This window comes from Mauremys reevesii, linkage group 9, assembly GCF_016161935.1.
Source record: "Mauremys reevesii isolate NIE-2019 linkage group 9, ASM1616193v1, whole genome shotgun sequence".
In the NCBI taxonomy this organism is placed as follows: domain Eukaryota; kingdom Metazoa; phylum Chordata; order Testudines; family Geoemydidae; genus Mauremys; species Mauremys reevesii.
In genome coordinates, this window is record NC_052631.1 from 47,152,549 (window position 1) to 47,174,194 (window position 21,646).

Here is a 21,646-nt window from a genome sequence, read left to right on the forward strand (position 1 = left end):
AATGCACCAACTACAGATGCTGCAAAATAGTAATTGACATTCATCTGTTCCTTAGGCATTTTCATAATGCCCAGCTCCATAGTATATGCTTCCAGATCATGGTCCAGTGGAGAGGAAATCTCATCTCATTGTATGACTGGTTTCCTAGGGGGATGTGACAAAACATATGCCTCTGTTCGCACCCTACACACTATTGTAATAATTTTTGTACAAGACATCTTGTCTTGTAAGGCATCACTGAAAACTGATAATTTGCTGGTCAGTATCATCCTGGTAAAATATGTGTGGCAACATTGTATGTGAAGTTATAAGATTTCCCTGTATGATATCACGTTTCAAACCCCACAACCTTGCGCAGGCAAAAGTCGGCAGACAGGTCTATCCTAAAAAAAAAGAATGTGTGCTTGCCTTAATTTGGATTTAGGCAGTAAACAGGGTCATTAAGCAAGGATGGAAACAAAGAAAGCTCAAACGTGAGAAAAAGACAGCAGGGAACATCTGTCCACATAGATTCTTTGTGTCCTAGGGCCCAGCTGGAAATGTTTTTCAAGAGGGAGACTGAAACTATAAAAAGGAGGGACAAGCTCCCCATGGGACCTCTCTCTTTCTCTCCCTGCCCATCACATTCACTGCACCTGAAGTGACAAAGGAAGCATTTGTTGGACTCAGGGGGAGGGGGTCCTGACCTACAGGGTTTGGTCAGTAAAACTGCTGAAAGCATGTGGTGAGAAACTTTGCTTGAATCTGATATAGTTTATGTTAGGCATTAGTAAACATTTGATCTTTTATCTTTATTTTTCTTGTAACCACTTTGACATTGCTGAAGTGACAAAGGAAGCATTTGTCTGAATAGTGTCTGAATAACTATTTGAGATAAGAAGATGGCATATTATTCCCTTTAAGGAATAATGTACCTAAAACATTTGTACTTTCTAGGAGAGGGCTGGGCGGTACAAGACATACATTGGTGAGGAAAATCCAGGACTGGTAGTCTTTTGGGGTTACCCTGCAGTATAACCAAGGCTGCTGAGAGCCAGAGTGTAACCAAAGTGTGGCTGGTAGAGTGCATCTAACGTCAAATCTGTATCAAACTGAGTGTCTCCATTTGATGTGTGAAGCATGGGATGATGATAGGATAGGATTGGGGTTGATGTTCATGTCAACCTGCTCCATTGCAGAGGCCCTTGCTGGGCTAATTAGATTCCTTCCTATGCTGGAACTGATGTCATCAGTGCCTATAGTTCTTGGGTTTCCAGGACCCACCCAGATGGTGATTCTTTTGCTTTGCTTTAGATTTTCAGGGCTGCAGTAAAAATCACTGGGTGGTCCCAGGTACTTGGTAGACTCCACTTGCAAGCCTGGGCACACTTTAGATATGGTGTTTTGGATGGGACTGGAAGATGGAAGAATGCATATTAATTACTCTTCTGCTGTTTCCTGTCCAGAACTAAGGGCTGCATAGGTGCATCATTTGGGATGACCTGAGAAGTATTTTGCCATTTATACATATTCAAACACCAGTTACTTATTCATATTAGCAACAGGGCAGTGGCTCTCAACCTTTCAGGAGTCTAATTTGTCTTGTGTACCCCCAAGTTTCACCTTACTTCAAAACTACTTTTTTACAAAATCAGACATAAGGATACAGACGTGTTGCAGCACACTAGTACTGAGACATTGCTTACTTTCTCATTTTTACCATATAATTATAAAAAATCAATTGGTACCTAAATATTGTACTTACATTTCAGTGTATAGTATATAGAGCAGTATAAACAAATCATTGTATGAAATTTTAGTTTGTACTGACTTCACTAGTGCTTTTCATGCTGCCTGATGTAAAATCAGGCAATTATCTAGATGAGTTGATGTACCCAGTTAGACCTCTGTGTACCCCTGGCTGAGAAGCTCTGCACTAGGCTAAGGGCGATTTGGAGTGTGCCACAGAACTATTCATTCTTTCATAACGAGATAAACGCTGCTGATGTCGTTCAGGGTTAGTTTGGGCTCTGCTCCGTGTCACCCTCAGGAGGTGCCGGGCTGGCTGCCACGGGCCGCACTCGGGGGGCAGGGTGGACACAGCACATGCCCGGTGCTGTCCCCCGAGGGGCCTGTGGGGAGGGCCCCGGCCTGTTCCTTGCGGGCGGCCCGCCCCAGGGGCCACTCGGTGGGGGCCTGGTCTCCCCCAGGCCCAGGCTCAAGGGGGCGGACGAAGGCGGCTCTAGCCCGGCTCCCGGCTCCCCCCTCCCGGTGGGTTGGCCCTGACAGAGCGAGCGGGCGTCCACCCCCGTCACTGGCCCCAGTTAGCAATAGGTCGCGCGCGCGCCTCCAAAACGCCGCGAGATTTCTCTGTGCCTGACCTCTCGCGAGCGGAGCGCGGTGTGTCGCCCTCTGACCCGCTGGCCAGTGCAGCGCATGCGCGCGAGCGGTCTGTGAGGGTGCGGGGGAGGCGCCATTTTGGGCCCGCCACAGCAGGAAGCGCCGGGGATTTGATTGTACGCGGCGCGGGGGTTGGAGCGGCAGGTCCCCGGTACCAAGCCCCGGAGTCGGGGCCCTGCCCCGCCCCCTCCACCAGCAGCCTGCGAGCCCTGAGAGGGAGGCGGGGGCCGGAGGCCCGCGATGGAGGCGGAGTATTACGGCGGGGACCAGTCAGGTGCGGGGCGGGAGACACCGTTTTGGGGGGTGGCGGGTAGCGCTGGCGGCTGCCGGGCCCGGGGCAGCTCCTGCAAGGGAGAGAGTCTCATCCCCTTTCCCGGGCAGCGCCGCCAGGCCCGTCCGACCTGAGGGCTGGACTCCTGTCTCCGCACGGCCTGTCTGGGGCCTAGCGCGGGGTCGCCTGGGCCAGGGAGAGGGGAGTGGGCTGTAGGGGACGGCACGTCCTGGGAGTGCGCGCCTGGCTCTGCCCCCGTGACAGGCTGGCTCGGGGGGAGCTGGGAGACAGGCTGGAGGTTGATGGGGGGGGGGCTCTTCTGGGGGCAGCGAGCTGGGTGACATCCTGGCTGCTGACAGGGTTGTTGTCCTTGGTGGGGAACTAGGTGAAAACTTGGGTGCTGATGGGGGCTGTTTTGGCCAGGAGGGAACGGGTGAAAGGCTGGAGGCCAGCGGGGCTGTCTTTGGGAGGTGGTGCCTGGGTGCTGGGCTGGGCGGCAACAGGTCTGTCTTGGGCAGAGCTGCGTGGGTGACAGGCTGAGTGGTGACGGATTATTTAGTACTGCTTGGAAAAGGACAGGCTTGGTTTTGACCAGTATGGGTGAGACAAATTAAGCATGTAGTTGAGAGATGCTATCAAAAGCCAAAGAGATTACCATGTCAAGTTCTCATTACTGTCAACTACCATTTTTAAATCAGGAGGAGTTATGGAAGCTCAGGATCTCTGAGAATCAGGTCATTAAGCTTTCTGTCCCCCCGCCCCACAAATAAAAGTTTTTTCTAAACAAAGTATCCCATTTGTTTATTACATGTGGAGGTTCTATTAGGTCAGAAACACCTTTAAAGACAGTTGTAGATATCTTAGCTTCAAAATGGTGCCTGCATCACATTGGCTGGTGAATTATTGTAGATTGTCTAGGTTGTTGAGGATGTCATCTTCAACCAGGTTGACCCAGTTGAGCTAGCAAGAGGTTTTGCCTAAGCTAGGATTTAATGTTGACATAAGCACATTTTAACACATGCTAGGTACTAGGTTTTAACTTGACTAGTTTAGCTTATACCTTGACCACAATAGATTTTTAAGACTTATTAATTAGCACTGTTGGCTAACATGCTTAACATCTCAAATCTTAGACTAGATGAAGCCTACTGGCTACAGCATGATCAGCTCAAATGATTTAAGGTCCTGGTTTGGTGAGCAAAAAAGTGGTTTTCAAATGTCAGCTCGATCAGGTTATTTTCACACAGTTAAAATTCCTCTTGATTCTCATTAATAGCATGTCTGCCATGGAAAAATGGGGGTGCTTCTAAAAGATGATAGCTAATATGTTTTAAAATCCTAGAGCAGTCAGGGCAAGTTGTAGTTCTAACATGTGTTAGCTGGTTGAGGTGAACCAATACTTGTTAAAACTACAGCTTGTCCTATCTGCGCTAGACTCTTAAAATATGTTAACTATTGCATTTTAAAAAAGACACCCTTTTCCTAGTGTAGATAGGTCCTAAGATGTAGGCCAACATGTTTGAAGGTTTGTTAGGTGGCTGTGTTATCCTAGACTCCTCTCTAGGATACAGCACAACCAGCTAACTTGCTTTCAAATGTGTTAGCCTGCATATTAATGAGTATTAAGGTGACTTTGAAATTGTGTTAAAGTAATTCGATTGTGCTGATACGATGGAAGAAAGCACCCTTTTTGGCTGTTAAGACAGCCATGGCTGAGGGCTTGACTACATGCCACTTTTGTGCAGTTCTTGTATGGTACAACTCTCTAGTGTGGCTGCAGCTACTGGTGTATATAGTATAACTGTGGTTCTCAACCTGTTTACCATTGTGGGGTATATATGCATATGCATACTGTGGTTCTCAACCTATTTACCATTGTGGGTTGCATATGCAGCTCTCTGTGTTATATGTAGGCGGCATCCACGCAATATATATACTACCTGGATGGCCCTGAGGATGTCATATGGGCTGATTGGGCCCTGATCATGGGAGTTTTACCATTTTAACTACATCTGTTTCTTAACAGAAGTTGTTATAGTAGTACAAAAACTATGCAGACAAGCCCTAAAGCATGTAGGTAATTAACATCATTAGATCTGTGACAGGTCTACTTAAGTGTGATTGAATATGAAGTGATTGATTTTATGATACACATAGTATTTTTGATGATCATAGGAGCCTGTTGGTCACATTGTTATACTGTAAGTTTCTATGGCCTGTGTCTCTGAGAGTAGTGAGGATCACAGTGGCAAATTTGCCTCTGCCTCAGATTTTCTTGATAAATTTTGTTCTGGAGATAATCTAAAGTGATTCATTTTAAAAATGTAGGTGATGGGGAATCGCAACCTGTAAAGGAGCTGTTATAAAAGCAGCAAACTTTATTCTTTTGTCATTTAACTGGTAGTGCACTGTGGCTTCTGGTTTTATGCTCTGAAATCCACTACTTGCTGATGTCTTTTTCTGTCTTTTAACTGTGTCTATTGTTTTAATACTGGAACTGGAAGTTTTGGTTGTGAGTCATGCCTGTTGGCTCTCTGATTTGCAGAAATGTCAAAATGCTCATATTATATAGATATTGAAAGATGTTATTGAATCTTACTTTTTTTTTTTTTTTTTTAATTTGGTGTAGATGATGGTGGAGCCACCCCAGTACAAGATGAGCGAGATTCAGGGTCTGACGTTGAAGATGATGTAAATGATCAGCATTCTGGATCAGACAATGAAAGCTTAGGGCATCATTCAGAGGTACCAGTGAAATATTTTTATTTGATCAAACCAAATATGTCTTTCTGTAGCCTGAGTTTAAATGAGAGAGGGCCTTACTCTTAATGGAGATTAATTTTATATTGGGTTCCTTAAACCAGACCCTTAGAGTAGTCTTGCAAAATTTACTTGCCTAGAGAGCCAGGGGATGTAATTTTTTGGTAAGTGAGTAGGATAATAGTTTTCTTATCATGATAAAATAACAGATTCTGTGCTTTAGCTAGTAAAGTTTACTCCTGAGGGAATTCTGCACCAAAAAAAAAAATCTGCACACAATATTTAAAAATTCTTCATGTTTTATTTGTCAAATAAATGTGGAGGCTCCAGCATGGCAGTGGGGAACTCAGGCCACCGGTTGCACAGAGGTGGGAGATCACCTTGCAGCCCTCCCCTCCCCAGGATACGGACTTGGCAGTGAGGCTGCATCCAACCCTGACACAGCACAAAGGCTGGGCCTACCCCAGAAACACCCTGGGGCCCTGCCCCTCCGTGCCAGGTGCACCAAGATAGTAAGCGAGAGGGACAGTCTTACACGCACACCCAGCTCTGGCCCATGCTCAAGGTGTGGGGCAAGCAGGCTCAGCCCAGCAGGCTCCAAGTGTGGAGGTGCTTAGTGTGGGGGGATCCAGGTATAGAGCTAGAGAGTTCTTTGTGGGGCAGTATGGGTGCAGGTGACTCGGTAGGGGGTCTGGATGCATGGGGGTTTGGTGGGGGGTTCTGGGTGCAGGTGAAATGGGACTCTGCAGGAGATCCAGGTGAAGGTGGCTGGGTCTCAACAAGGTGGTCTAGGTGTGGGGGAATGCATGGGGGTCCCGGTGCTGGGGGAGTGGGCTTTGTGGGGTGGAGGTCTAGGTGCGGGGGCCTTGTTGGGGTGATCCAGGTGCAGGGTGGAGGTTGGGGGGGGGCTCAGCAAGGGGTGGCCTGGGTGTAGGGGTGGAGGTCCAGATGCAGGGAGGGTGGGGCTCGGTGGGGGAGTTCTGGATACGGGCAGCTGAGGCTCAGTGGGAGGTGGGAGGGGTTCTGGATGCACTGGGGTTGGGTGGATGGGGGAGCAGCTCCCCATATAGTGACCCCTCCTCCGGCTGAGGAGGAATGTGAGCAGGAAGCGAGGGGAAGGGGTGCAGAGCTTCTTGCAGCCGGGAAGCTTTCTGGGGGTGGGTGTGACCCTGCCCTGGCTGCTCCTTGCAGGGGAAGAGAGAGTCTTATCCTCTTCCAGCCCAGCCGGGACTAGCAGTTGAGCCTGGTGCAGGGTAGAGCATCTCCAGTGCGAGTCCGTTCTCTATCCTCCTTCTCCCTCCCACCCAGCAGTGATTTACATCTCCACTGGCTGCTCCAGGTGCCCAAAATGATGTGCCTGTGCTGCTTGTAAGAGACTTTTAACCACTCTTTTAGCTTCCTTATCATTTTCTGAAGGGAAGAAAAGAAATCTGTGGGGGACATGAATTCTGCACGTGTGCAGTGGCGCAGAATTCCCCTAGGAGTAAAAGTTTCATGATAGTTTTGCAAGGATGCTTTAGAAATATCCTTACAGATATTGCAACACATTAACATATCTGCAAATAATTTCCAATATATTTGAAATGATAAATGATGTTTTTCAGGGATTTGTAGCTCAGTATAAAATTTTGCATGTTTATGCTGAAGTTTTTTAGTACAGGAGTAAATTTTCTTGGGGAAAAAAAATCCCAGAACAAACACATCAACCCTCCTGATCAATTAAGTTACAGAAAGGGCGTGGGGAAAATACATTTTCGCTATTTTGGGTGTGTGGTGATGTTTTTCTATGTCAACAAGCTCATCCCTGTGGGAAGAGTACAGGCGCCTCTCTTGCAGTTCATGGTATGGATGGCTCCTCATGTGGTCTGGAATCCATATTAGGAAAGGGGATAGAGTTGGGCTGGCCCAGGAGTGGGATGGGGTAGACTCAATGTACTATGACTGGAGTTTGGGAGTGGGATGTGGAGAGGGAAGCACTGCCAGAGCTGTTGCAGGGATACAGCACTTTCATGCACTTCCCATGGGATCTACCAGATTAAAAAGCAAGTTTTCCATGGGCTGTAGAGGATTTCCCCACCCCTTCCCCTCTCCCCTCCACCTGACAAGACATTTATGAAGAAATCTCAATAAGGATTTCTTTGCAAAGTTTTCTCACCTTCCTATTGCTTCCTTCATGAGACGGTATAATCTGGGCCTATGAAATTCTTTTCCTAGTCAGTGATGTGGCAAAGGCCTATTCACACTCATTGTGAAATGCCTTAATTACAATTTGGATATATGCTTGCGTACAATAACTTTCTTGTGTAAGTTGGTTCTCTGTTCCAGGTTGACACTAGGTGATGTGGATGTCTCTGGATGTGTATTATGTGTTACAAACTGTTTAAATACTTAATGTGATACACTGTAACATTTCACTCTTATATAGCTTAGCATGCAAGCCTATTTTGTTCTCGCAGAAGAGCTATTCGTGTACTATATTTTATTCAAACCCCAAATGTTGGAAAGAGAAAATAGAACAAAATATTTTTATTAACAACATGAAATATCATTTTTTAAATTTACTTAAGTTCACATTTTAAATTTAGAATGCCCTGCATGGGGGAAAAAAAGTCAGTGCTTGCAGTAGAAGAAGCCAGATCAGAAATGGTCAGTGGAGGTGATCAGGGATGTCTTCTGTGGTAGTGGGGAAGCTTGAGGGGTGGCCTTGTGTAGGAGCAATTTTCTTAGCATAAGTGAGATGATAGGGTCTCAGAGGAATGGCTTCAATAGATGCAGGATGGAGATCAGGTAGTATTTTAGGGAATTAATAGTTTCAGACTATGACAGGAATTGCAAAACAAAAGAATTGCCAGTCTGATCAGGGAAGGTAACATTGGAGCCTTGGGGCCATTAGCATTTCATCTGATGTATGAGGGTTGTATGTATACTGATGTATGTATACTCTTGTATAGTCTTGTGGGGCATTAGTGTTACATACTGCATTTATGGTCATTTGAGATCTGGTTTAAATACACAAGCAATTGCTTTCAGACTGTCCTTTGCATTGACAAATACTTTTTTCACATATGAGAATACTAACATTAGGGAGCTATCATCACTCTTAAGTGACCTTGTTGTACATGCACATGGCACTATGTAAGGGATATGTAGTATGTAAGGCAGTGGTCTCCAACCTTTTTACGCCCAAGATCACTTTTGGAATCTAAGGGAAACCCAGGATCTACCCCACCCCTTCCCCCAAGTCACCACCCCTTCCCCAAAGCCCCATCCATCCCCCCCCCCCCCATCGCTCACTCTCCCCCACCCTCATTCACTTTCACCGGGCTGGGGCGGGGGGTGCGGGCTCTGGGCTGGGGCCAAGGGGTTCACAGTGTGGGAGGGGGCTCTGGGCTGAGCCTGAGGTAGGGGGTTGGGGTGCAGGAGGGGATGCAGGGTGCGGGCTCTGGGAGGGAGTTTGAGTGCAGGAGGGGGCTCCGGGCTGGGGCAGAGTGTTGGGGTGCAGGAGGGGGTTTGGGGTGCTGGCTCTGGAAGGGGGGTCAGGATGGGGTTCAGGGTGCAGGATAGGATATGAGGTGGTGGCTCTGGGATGGAGCTCAGGGATGGGGGTTAAGTGCAGCCTCCCATGGGGCAGCACTTACCTCCGGCAGCTCCCGGTCAATGGTGGGTGCAGCAAGACTAAGGCAGGCTCTCTGCCTACCTCAGCCCCACGCCGCTCCCGAAAGGGGCGGGCATGTGGCTCCATGCGCTGCCCCTCTCTGCAAGCACCATCCCTGTGGCTCTCCCAGCCAATGGGAGCTGTGAGGGCGGTGCTTGCAGGCAGGAGCAGCGCACAGAGGGAGACGCCTGCCCTCCCGGGGCCACAGGGCTGCGCTGGCCATTTCTGGGAGCAGCATGGGGCCGGGGTAGGCAGGGAGTCTTCCTCAGCAGCAGCCAGAGATTATAATGGTCAGGGAGATCCTCTAGGATCAACCAGTCGATAACGATTGACCAATTTGTGACACTGATGTAAGGGGTAGGTACGCTCTGGCTTGCTTGGAGACTCCCCTGTATTTGAAAATGGATAAAATAATCAGTCCAGTTAATTTCAAACAAGACTCCTAACACTAGATTTTAAAGATATTTGGGTAATCTTAAAAACAAATTTATTTTAAAAAGTGTTAATTTTGCATGCCAAGTCTTAAGGTACAGTAATTTCCAGATTTCCTACAAGTCAAGATTAGAGATGTAGTTCAAATTATAACACACTAGAATCGCCCCCCAAAAGGAATGACTTCAGTGTTTCACCATATTCTCCTTTCTGAATTTGTTTTCTTATGTCCTCTTATTTTCTTCATCCATAGGAAAATGTGGGAAGAATGACATTCAAGGGTAATAAAACCTTTGAGAAAGCCTAATCAGATAAGTCTTTTTAATTACTATTTCGTCTCTAAATTAGAATTCAATTAGATTTTTTTAAAACTAACTTTTAAAACTTTTTAAAATTTTCAAATTTCTTTTCCAGGTTCTTAACTTAAAGAAAGAGGGCTCTAGAGGATTTATTTATGTAGGTCTTAGGATTGTGGGTCTCAGGTATGTCAGGGGAGTGGGGGGGTTCTTTCTACATTTCTTTCCTGGCTTTCCTTCCCCCATCCCACTTTATCTATAAATGTTTTCTTTGATGTCCTTATCAGTTTTGTTTTAGCTAAATAGAATTAGATAACACACAGTTTTAGTACAGTAATGCATATTAAATCAAATTTACAGTGTTGGTATGATTTAGGGGCCAGATTCTGTGACCAGGCCCATCTGGAGCCTTATTGACTGCAATGGGGCCCTGTGGGTATAAGGATCCATCCTTGCATATTCAGTTGCAGAATTGGGGTTCTAGGATTTTATGGAAAACATTTTCTTCTTTACCTTGGATTTTTAAATCAAAATTAATTGCCAGATCACCATTTGATGATTATATAAACTTTGATGTAATAATTCATGGGATCATACTGGGTGGCTAACTTTTTAACTTTATGCATTGATCCAATAATCTATTTACTAATCTGTTAATGTTTTACATAGAGGATTAAAACTATAAATTTGATTTTAATATATTTGTTACATTGTACTGTACTAAAGTCTGCTGTTGTTGAATTCTTTCAGTTAAAAAAATATAATTTTAAGAACATCTCAAGTAAAAAGTTCATAGATAAAGAGAAGGAAGAAAAGAAAGCAAAGGAATTAGAGCAAAAAATAGGGTGGGGGACAGCTATCTGAGACCTATTATCATTGACATTGTCTGATCTTTTCTTTGAACTAAGTATTTGGAAAAGAAAAATAGAAAACTTCTGATATTAAATGCATATGTGTTGCATAATTTCTGCTGAACAAATTTTTAGAGACGAACTAGTAAAATAACTGACTATCTCATAAGGCTTAGATACCAAGCTTCTTCCTTGCTTCATTTTCTAGTTCATCATATTTAGTCATTTAACTAAAATAATATCTCTGCAAAGTCACATTCTTAATGTTACACACATAAACTATGTACTCCAAGACAGACTTTCATAAACTGTATTATTCATAAACACTTTTCAGCTGATATAGTTACCTGTGTATTTTCTATTGTATTCTCTGAAACAGGTCTTTAGAGTGCTTGTTATTTATTTCTAGTAAGGTAGGGCCCAGAGGCCTTAAGCAGGATTGAGTGAGGCCCTATGTTGCTGGGCACTCAACAAACAAAATTAAAGACAATTCCTGCACCAAACATCATACAGGCTAAATAGGATGTTAGCTCCTCTTCATTCTCAGGGTTGACCTGACGCTTACTGTCAGTCTGTCATAGGCTTAGAGAGATACGTTGTTTCCATAGGATGCAACATATATTAATGCGGCTGGAATTGCTATGATTTGCTATAGCAGTATGATTTCTAAGATACGCTATTAATGTGTCTGCGTGATTGTCCTGCTTTGATTTCTTACCAACTAATATGAATACCAAGTTACCAAGATCTTTCTAGTGTATTCCGAAAGACAAACCAATAGCCTGCAGTCAACACTATTGACCTGGGGATCGAATAGTTTTACTTTCTCATTACATATCCCCCAAAGAGTTTCCAGCTCTGGCAGGTTGTAAGATAAAGGACTTAAACATTAATGTTTGTACCTCTGCTGCTCTTTCCCTTCCCAGCAAAATCTCATGCTACTGCTGGCATCATGAACAGTTCCTGGTTTCATGATGCACTGTTCAATGAAATTAAATTAAAAAAAATAACTTGAGGAGAGTGAGTGGGAAGGTACAAGGCTCTTCTACCAGAAGGTGACCAGAAGTTCCTCTAATCCTCCCCACCTACAGCGCTGACCAGCATTCACTCTGTAGATTCCATCCTGACATTCTTGATTACAGCGCTGACTGCCACAGGCATTCTTGACCTTTCTCTTCCTCAGCTGCAGCTTTCTTCTTGATCGTAGCTCTCTTCAATAATGTGTTGAGAGAAAGCACGTCAAATGCAGCAATAATCTGTAGATGTACTTGACATGTTCCTAGTACATTACTTAGGAGATACCTTGCAATGGAGGGGAAGAGAATCAATGTTATGATTAGCTAGTTCCCGAGGTAACCTGCAGTGACTTGTGGGAGGTGGTTAGTACTATGGTCAAGCAGAACTACTGGCCCCATGCTGCTGGAGGAATTTTTCTACCTTTATAATTTTTTGTTTACTTTTTTTCTTAAAATTAATATATTCTCTAATTGTGGCACTGTGGTTTCTTATAAACATAGAAAATGGGAACTACTAACATTATCATCATGAGATTCAAATGGCCTCCAATGTTACAGGGAGAGAGAACCAAACAAGATAAAATGTTAACTTGCTTTTGTGGTGCTGCTGAGAGATTTTACACAAGTAACATTCGGTAACGTTTTGAAGATAAATTTGGTCACATGCATGCTTTAATATCATGTAGCTCTGATACTATCTTGCTGCTTCCTTGTGTCTATAGCAGTGATGGAATTTAGCAGGTAATATCTTTGGACTGCTAGTTAGAGATGAATGCATCACGTGAAATCTGGCATCTAAGACTGAATAGTAAAGAGCATTGCTTTTTTAGCTATCATGATTCTGGAGACAGCAGTTGCTAAAATCAAGATCAAATTTCAAGTGTATGTACATGAGAGAATTTTAAGTAAAACTGGAAATTAACAGTGCTCTTCAGTTTAGCTCTGGTGTGAATGCATCTGAAATATTGTATGCCATTCTCAGTTGTAGGGAAAAATGCATGTAGAAGAAATAGGTGAATAAGGAATGCAGCTTCCCAAGAGAGTTAAACTTATGGCCAAGTGAAGACGTGGGGCGAGATATGTCTATAAATGTGTTCGTGGTAAATAAACGAAAGAAGTTAGTAATTTTGCAAAGATGGTAGAGCATGGAGTCTAAAGCTAAGGAGGAAAAAGTTTATACTAGGCAAGAGAAAAAACTTAGTGAGAAGTGGAGATGTCCCACTTGAATCAGTGCTGTAGAAAGAACAACTGAGTTATTTCACTGTGCTATATTCTCTGTTTGGGAGGAAGACAGGCTTATTCTGACATTGGAAGCTTGCTAAACTATTGAATTAGATAGTATCTAGGGGATGGAAGTCTGAAAAGTTTCTCTGAAGTAATGAAAAGAACAGGAGTACTTGTGGCACCTTAGAGACTAACAAATTTATTTCAGCATGCTGAAATAAATTCCTTAGTCTCTAAGGTGCCACAAGTACTCCTGTTCTTTTTGCGGAGACAGACTAACACGGCTGCTACTCTGAAATCCGAAGTAATGGATGATGATGGTGTTTGTTTTTTTTAACAGGAAAATTTAATATTCAGTTTTTATCCTGGTGGGAGACTGGATTATATAAGCTTCCTTTTTCCATCCAGGATAAATTAAAATGTTAGACCTTGTTACCAGCATTCATATTCAAAAGTTTTTTTTTTAAAGATTGGGCTTGTGACTTTTTTCATTTATTTGTGACATACAAAAGACCTGGTAGGATTGGTTTAAAAATGGCTTGTTTTACTTCTTAAATTAAGTATCAATAATGTCAGCTTTGATCTTTGTTTTTTGCTAAGTGATTTTCTGGGTATCTGAGGAGACATATTGTTAGCTCACTGCTTCATTGAAAGGGCAGAGGTGTGGAATCTTTTAAAAAAGATGTCCTTTCCCAAAAACGTTCATTAGTCATTGAACACGTTAATAAAAATAAACAGAAACCACTGTTAAGTTTGATTAAAAATCTCTTCTTCTCTGTTGTTAAGCTTTCACCCTCTTGATATCAATTCAATAGATCTCCAGTCATAGTTCTCCAGAGCAGACAATACCTACATTTCTAATATAACACAGCAAGCAGGATTAAAAATAAAGTAAAATTCAGGCTGCCTTTGTACATTCTAAGGGCTTGTCTACACTTACCAGGGGTTTGAAGCGTGATGATCAATGCATCGGCCGTTGATTTAGCATGTCTAGACATGCTAAATCGACCAGCAGTTGCTCTCCCATTGACTCCTGTATGTCACGTGAATGAGAAGCGCAAAGGGAGTCAATGGGAGAGCGTCTCCAGTTGAACTCCAGTTCAGCTTCAGTTATTCACGTAGCTGAAGTTGCATAACTTAGATCGATCTCCCCCCGTAGTGTAGACAAGGCCTAAAGAACAAGGCACAAACCCATTCTTTTCCCCTTTGCAATATGTTATAATATAAAGAATAACAGTAGCTGTACATGTTATTTTAGTATGGAATATATTCCATACAAACAACACAATCCCTTCTTTGGGAGTTTACAATCTTAAGGCCAAGATTTTCAAAAGTAATTAGTGATTTTTGGATGGCTCAGTGTTTGGGAGCCCAAACTGAAACACCTTACGAGCCTGATTTTCTGAAAGTGCTGTGTGTGCATCTTCTGACAATCAGGTCCCTTAAGGTGTCTCAGGCTTGGTATTCAAAGTCACTATTTTCGTAAATCTTGGCCTAAACAGATGATTGGACAGTAAAGTGGACAGAATTCTCATGGGGATCGTCTTTTAATGTTTTCATCACTTGGAATAATTTGATGATGGAGCGCTGTGATATAATCTGTTTATTTCTGTGTTTAAAATATTTTCAGATTGCCACACTTAAGCAAATGGAAAGTTATTCTTTGTGTTACTGTGCTGTTTAACTTACAGTTTGTCTGGGATTGTTTTTCTTTTCCAGAATGAACAAAGTGATGGAGAAGATGATGGCCAAACTAGAGGCCATCACGTGACAGACTCTGAAAATGAAGACACCCCAAGGCAAAAAGATAGTGATTCTGAAAATGAGGACCCTCTGAATCACAATGCCAGTGATTCTGAAAATGAAGGGGCTCATGGGGACAAAGACAGTGATTCTGATATTGAGGACCATCCAATTCATCATATAAGTGACTCTGAAAACGAGGATGCCTTAAATCACCATGCAAGTGACTCGGAAAATGAAGAACCTCAAAAAGTTCACAATAGTGATTCTGAAAATGAGGATCTCCATAAGAATCTGCATAGTGAGTCAGAAAATGAGGAACATCAAAAAGGTCATGCTAGTGACTCTGAAAATGAGGAACCCACACAACATGTAGCTAGTGACTCTGAAAATGAGGAACCCACACAACATGTAGCTAGTGACTCTGAAAATGAGGAACCCACAAAACATGTAGCTAGTGACTCTGAAAATGAGGAGCCTTTAAAACAAGCAGCTAGTGACTCTGAAAATGAGGATCTCTTGAAACATGCTGCCAGCGATTCTGAAAATGAGGAGCCTCCGAAACAGGCAGCCAGCGATTCTGAAAATGAGGAGCCCCCGAAACAGGCAGCCAGCGATTCTGAAAATGAGGCGCCCCCGAAACAGGTAGCCAGCGATTCCGAAAATGAGGAGCCCCCGAAACATGCAGCCAGTGACTCTGAAAATGAGGAGCCCCAAAAAGTTCATGCTAGTGATTCTGAGAACGAAGAACCTCAGAAACATCCTGCAAGTGACTCTGAGATCGAAGATGTTCCCAGACGCAAACAAAAAATAGAGTCTGATGACAGTGATGGAGGGAATGGGAAAGAGGCAATGCAGAATGACTCTCGGCATTCAGATAGCGAGCAGGCAGGAGAAGGATTTCATGCGTCTGACAGTGAGGAGGAAGGTCCTAAGAGACGGAAAATAACAGACAGCGATGAAGACGAGGAGAGAGATGAGGACAAGGCAGTCAAGAGGAAAGCAGCAGTCTTTTCTGACAGCGAGGATGATGAGAAAACACGTAAGGAAATACTAACTATATGAGAAACAGTTGTGTAATGGATAACTAACTCTTTCTCCAAGGATCAAATTTCGGTTTAAATAATAATTTAAACTAATAACTGATAAGTTGTGGCTACATATCTTGGAGAAGGAAGGTATACACTAAATGCTTCCAAACTGTTGCTGGAAAAGTTCATTCTATCAGTTTTTCTTTTCCCACCTCTTTATTAACTATACTTCATTGTTTGAGATCCCCAGATAAGAGAAGTTCAGCCTACTATTGTTGTTAACAGTGTGAAATTACTCAGATGTCTTTTGAATATTTATTCTCAGTGTCCATCTTTCCCATAGGAATTCGATGTAGCTAACTTCCTGGGGTTGATAGTCCCCTGTCTTCAGATTGTTCTTTCTGGAAACCCTGTTCTATATAGGAGCAGTTGCTAGGTGGCAGCAACTCTTTTTCTTGATGTATGTAGCCAGCTAATCTATGAACCACTAAGCAGTATCCCAGCTGATATTTTTTCATACACTTTCTTCAAGAATGATTCTGCCCTGAAAAGTGGCTTTGTAAAAACAGCACCTTCTTACCAAAACAGTCTGCTCCCTATATGTATTTAGAATTGTATTTAATTATTGCCTAAAACAAGTTTTTACTGCTATCTATTTGGGAGTGACAGTGAATCAGGGAATGAACAAGAGTAAGTACTTCTGTAAATGTGAGTTCCCATATGGTAGTGAATAGTGAGGTTTGCCTCAAATGAAAAGAGATGAGTCCCAATAGCAGTGTGAATGTCCGCAGTATGAACTTCAGTTCTTAAATGTTTTTCAGATATTCCTACAGTTGCGTTAGTAATTGCCTGGCAAGCTAACTTATATTACCCCCTGCAGAGTTGTTACAGCTATAGGAGAATGAGGTAGATTCCATAATGGCTTGTCAACAGGAGAATTGTTCATTAAGTTCCTGTTACAGAATTTTTATTGTTGGTGTTACTCGAATGAGAGAGAATCCAGCTTGACTTCTAAGCTTGACTTCTAAACTCCAAACTGAGTGTTTAAGACTTGCAGAAAGACATTTTTTTCCTTGAAAATTAAGTAGCTTTCACATAGGATTAAATGAGAGACCACAAATATGAAACTCCACACCGTAGTTTTTAGATAACTGCACTCAAAAGGATCGTTTGCTAAAAATTGTACTGTTCTCTTAATTTTTTATTTCTAATTTACAAGTAACATAAGTTTATTAGAACTATAAGAGATTAGAGAAAAGTTTTTTGGTTTTTTTTTTTGCAGTATGTTCACCCCATGCATTTGACAGCACTTTGAATAAAGTCACTTTCACTGTTATCTTTATATAGACTGTTTCTCCTCTTTTTCACACAACGGGAGAGAGAAACAAAATTTTGAAAATAGGAAAATGATGGTAAAACTACAAAAATTGTCAGTGGGGCTCTAGGTTAAGTGTAGCATCTAAAATCACTTTCTTTATTGAATTGGCTAGATTTCAAGATGACAGTCTCCCTTTAGAGAAGACATGCAGGAGTGTATAAATGATTTTTAGTGAAGGTTATGTTTTAAAAATGAGTATCAGTGGTGACATGGTTAGGAATGCCACTGTGTCTGCACAAAAAATCTCAGCTAAGAGATTGCTGTCAAAAAAGAATTGGGCAGTTTCCATTTCTCTCCCTTGTCTTGTAGTTTTTCTTGCCACAATGTAGTTAGTTGGGAGGACCACTTGTAATTGAGACAACTTAGTCACTATGTGTCCTGTAATATGTTCCTGTGTGTTAGAAGCTGCAAAGAAAGGGCGCGTCATCTCAGATGTGGAAGAATCTGATAGCGATGCATCAGAGAAATCTGACAAAAGAAAGAAGAATGCTGTAGCATCAGATAGTGAGGAAGAGGAGGAGAGCAAGGACAGCACTGGAAAGAAAAAAGAAGAGAAGGATCTTTTTGGGAGTGACAGTGAATCAGGAAATGAACAAGAGTAAGTAAGTTTCTTTCTAAATGTGAATTCCTATAGGGTAATGAACAGTGAGGTTTGCCTCAAATGAAAAGGGATGAGTCCCAATAACAGTATGAATGTCCACAGGAAAATCACGTTAGTTCTTTGTATGTTTCAGATATTCCCACAGTTACATTAGTAATTGCCCAGTAAACATTGTTCTAGTCATTGTCATATTATTCTTGGGTTATCTGTTAGACATGGAGAATATAAGTATATTACTATTACTTTTGCAGGAACCTGATTGCAGATATATTTGGTGAGTCTGGTGATGAAGAGGAGGAGGAATTTACAGTAAGTATGTAAACCCCTGGACAATGGATCTGGTTCAGTTTTGTTATTATTAACTTGTATTTTAGGAGCCCCAGTCATGGACCAGACCCCATTGTGCTAGGTGCTGCATAAATAGAACAAAAAGACAGTCCTTGCCTGAAGGAGTTTACAGTCTTAAGTATAAGCCAAGAGTCATCAGGTAGATACAGATAGACCAATGGGGGAGCACAAGGAAACAATGAGAGAGCATTGGCTAGCATGATAGCTAACCATTGTTTTAGAAGCTTGTCTGTATGTAGTGTTAATCCAGAACAGGTGTTCCACTTTAAAGTCACACTTTACCTTATTCCAGATTAACTTTCATGTGTAGACAAGCCCTGAGTCTGTGTCAGATTCATTGAGGCAGTTCATGAATTAGATGGTCTTGTCTTGCTGTTTGGAGAGTACTGTCTGTGTAAGAATCCTTGTTGTAGATGAGAAAAGTGTTGGCCTGGGTTTAGAGAATAGCATGAAGAAGAGAACAGTAAAAAGATAGTGCATGTATTGTGTAAATTGAGAAGATGTGAGTAAATATACAAAAATAACTCCCCATATTTACTTGCACTGTCTATACCACCAGGGTTTTAACCAGGAGGATTTGGAAGAAGAGAAAGCCGAGGCAGAGATGAAAGAGACAGCAGATGATTCAGACTCTGATGACAACATCAAAAGAGGGAAACAGTAAGTCCATGTGAAGACACGGCAAGGGGTTAATTTTATTTTCTCTCAGACAACTATATATCCCCCTTCCCACCATCCAGCACATGATTTCATGTGACAGGGATCCTCAGAGGCTGAGTGGGCTGCCCGCTGGCTTAGAAAGGCAAGGGACCATATTCAAGTAACATGTTCTGCCACTGGGCCACCAAATCAGCTCCTCTTTCTTTTCACTTTCTAACCTGGTTTTGTCAGTAACTTCTGAGCCCTTAGCAAACCACCTGTGCTGTTCCTGAGGATAATAATTCCCCATCAGAAGTTGAGTGAAACTGACATCTAATCAGTTCATTCTCAATTTTTGATGGCCCACTGGTGAAGTGCTACATGTAGGAACATTGGAGGCATAGGTGTGATATTCTATTAGTGCAGGTGATGAGGTGTGGAAGGAGATGCAATCGGTACGTTTCCTCTTCCTTCCTATGCTTTTGCATATTGCTACTCTAGTAACAGAGCACAACATCTGTGTTGCAGCTGCTTCAGCATAGAGCCTTTCCCCTACAAGTACAGCAAAGTGAAATGGATCCTTGTCAGTTTCATACTGCTGCTATGGGCAGGTGAGAAAAATCGGATTTATTTCCAGATTATAAACCAGTGCATAGGATAAGGATCTACTACACATATCTCTCCAGTGTAGCATTTCCACAATTCACAGGAATCCAGTTCTATATCACTTACATTAGTTCAGTCCTGGGTAGCTTCTGATCAAAAGTGGCCAATAGAGCTGTGAAGTGTCTTGGGAAGGCTGACACAAATGTGTGGTAGGGGCTAAATTAAGTTTCCTACTTTCATTTGTATTCTTAGCAGATTTGAACTCTGGACTTTGTATGTGTATTTTCTTTGATTGTTTCAACAATCAGAAGGTTCTTACTGTAGATTTTGTCTATGCTGGATGGCTTACCACTCACAATCCTTGTTTACCCATCCTGTGAGAAACCCTGCTAAATGAAACCTTACCAAGTTCACAAACCCATAGAATACAGTACAATTTTTATAATATCTCCTTTCCTTGGGAGTTTGAGAGAGAAATATACATAAGCTTAGTGGAAAACTATTTCAGAAGAACAAAGCTAGTCCAGTTTTGACAAAGATTTCTGTGAGACCATGGAAATCACTTAGCCTCTTTCTCTGCCAGTTTTTCACACTAATAGGGATATTGTTTACCTCACAAGGACGTAATGAGGCTTGCTCAGTGTTTGTAGAGCACTTGGAGATCTTTGGATGGATTGCATTATAAAAGTGTGCAAAAGCCATTACCTGCAGAGAGAAAAATGAAAGGGGAAGATTCCTTATCAGACTTCCAGTAAACTCTTTTCTTGCATTTCAGTATGGACTTCATGTCAGATTTTGAGATGATGCTGCAAAGGAAGAAGAGCATGAGTGGCAAGCGCAGACGAAACCGTGATGGTGGGACATTTATTAGTGATGCAGATGATGTAGTCAGTGCTATGATTGTTAAAATGAATGAAGCTGCAGAGGTGAGTTTTCTCATGTGCCAGGAATATTGGTTTAGTTCCCTTTTTGCTCACTGGGAAAGTAATTGTTTTCAGCATAATATAAGACGCAATCTTGTGTTCAGTTGTAGTACACTGCAAATAGCTGAACATTTCAAATATCCAAATACTTTCACTTATCTGAATTTCAAAGTTTTCTGCTGTTGAAAATGAGAATAAAACTGGTGCTTATGGTCTAAACTTTGTTAAACCAGTTATGTCTAGAGTTTTGTATATTTACTTGTTTTTTTGTTTGTCAGCTACCTTGGATACTCAGAATGTATTTCTCAAGTTTCAGTCAATGTTAATTTTATTATAACATTACTTGAATATATAGCACCATTTGTGTTTGCTCTTCTAGACAAGCTTCTTGGGATTGAAACCGTCTTTAGATTACCTACAGCGTTGCTAGTAACAGCACACCATGGTAGATGATGGCAAGACAACAGAATTATGGGAAAGGAACAACTGATGGCAGAGCATCCTTTCTCAAGGAAAGCAGATTATGCATATTTAGTGTATTTTTGTTGCCTTTTTTGGCTCTGAGTATCTATGTAAGGTCATACTCTAGGGAAGAGTATGTAGTGTAGAGGTTGTAAAGGTAACCCAAAGAAGTTTTAAGGAAGCAATTAGGTCGTTTGAAGCATGAGAAGGAGCAAACTTTTCCAGGCTAGATAGCAGAAAAGGCAGTGAATCACACTGAGAAAGTGAGACTGAAAGAAACAGGAAGTGCAGACATTGTGAGAGGGAAAAGTATGGGAGATGAGAAATTAAATATAGAAGAAAGCTGTGTAGAGCCTTGATGTTAAGGACAAGATGCCAGTGAAGTGTCTCAAATGGAGTGATAAGGTTGGAACACTGGAAAGAAGAAAGATTTTCAGTTCCAGCATGTTGGATAGTCTTGAGAGTAGGAGGTGGGAAAAGAAGTTGTTGTACTAGTCAACATGAGGTGATCAAGGCGCAGGTCTGTTGACTGTAATGGGATTTCTTTGCGTCTGTAAAGTCAGGCCCTTGCCACAAGTCTTTTTAGGATCAAAGCTTTTGATAATAAGCCCTTTGGAACTGGGACCACGTCTTTCTATTTGTTTTTTGAAGTACCCAAGCACAATCTGGGTGGTGGTAAATTAGTAATATAATGTGTTGTGCTTTGCCCAAAACTTCTAGGTTAAATTAGCTCTTTGCATGCATTTTACATAGAACGCATGTGTTGTTTTATGTTTTCTGTGGCCTTGATACTTACATTTTATATATATTTGAGTAGGTTTTTTGTGTCTTTTATTAAATAGCTCTGTAGATTGGCTACCCATGTATAATGTGCAGAACTTTTTACAAAACTCTAAATTGGAATTACAATAGAACTGAAGCAGAAAAAGTGAATAATTTTACTGGGAATTTCCCCTTTCCAATTTACCATGTTTTAAGGAAAACGTTGACTGACTAAGTTTGAGACTTCTTAGAGAAATCTTTCTTTAAGC

General features: G+C 42.2%; 1 protein-coding gene across 1 annotated transcript in view; it reads left to right on the forward strand.

The window, feature by feature from the left end:
- Positions 1–2,416: 2,416 nt before the first annotated feature.
- The window catches only part of IWS1 (interacts with SUPT6H, CTD assembly factor 1), a 28,444-nt gene continuing 9,214 nt past the window's right edge, over positions 2,417–21,646 (forward strand). Inside the window, exons 1-7 of the mRNA XM_039488745.1 lie at positions 2,417–2,653; positions 5,280–5,395; positions 14,604–15,669; positions 17,439–17,634; positions 17,889–17,946; positions 18,545–18,645; positions 20,006–20,156. Of these exons, the coding sequence (XP_039344679.1) occupies positions 2,620–2,653; positions 5,280–5,395; positions 14,604–15,669; positions 17,439–17,634; positions 17,889–17,946; positions 18,545–18,645; positions 20,006–20,156 (1,722 nt within the window). The 5' untranslated portion in view covers positions 2,417–2,619. The remainder of the gene's footprint in view (positions 2,654–5,279; positions 5,396–14,603; positions 15,670–17,438; positions 17,635–17,888; positions 17,947–18,544; positions 18,646–20,005; positions 20,157–21,646) is intronic.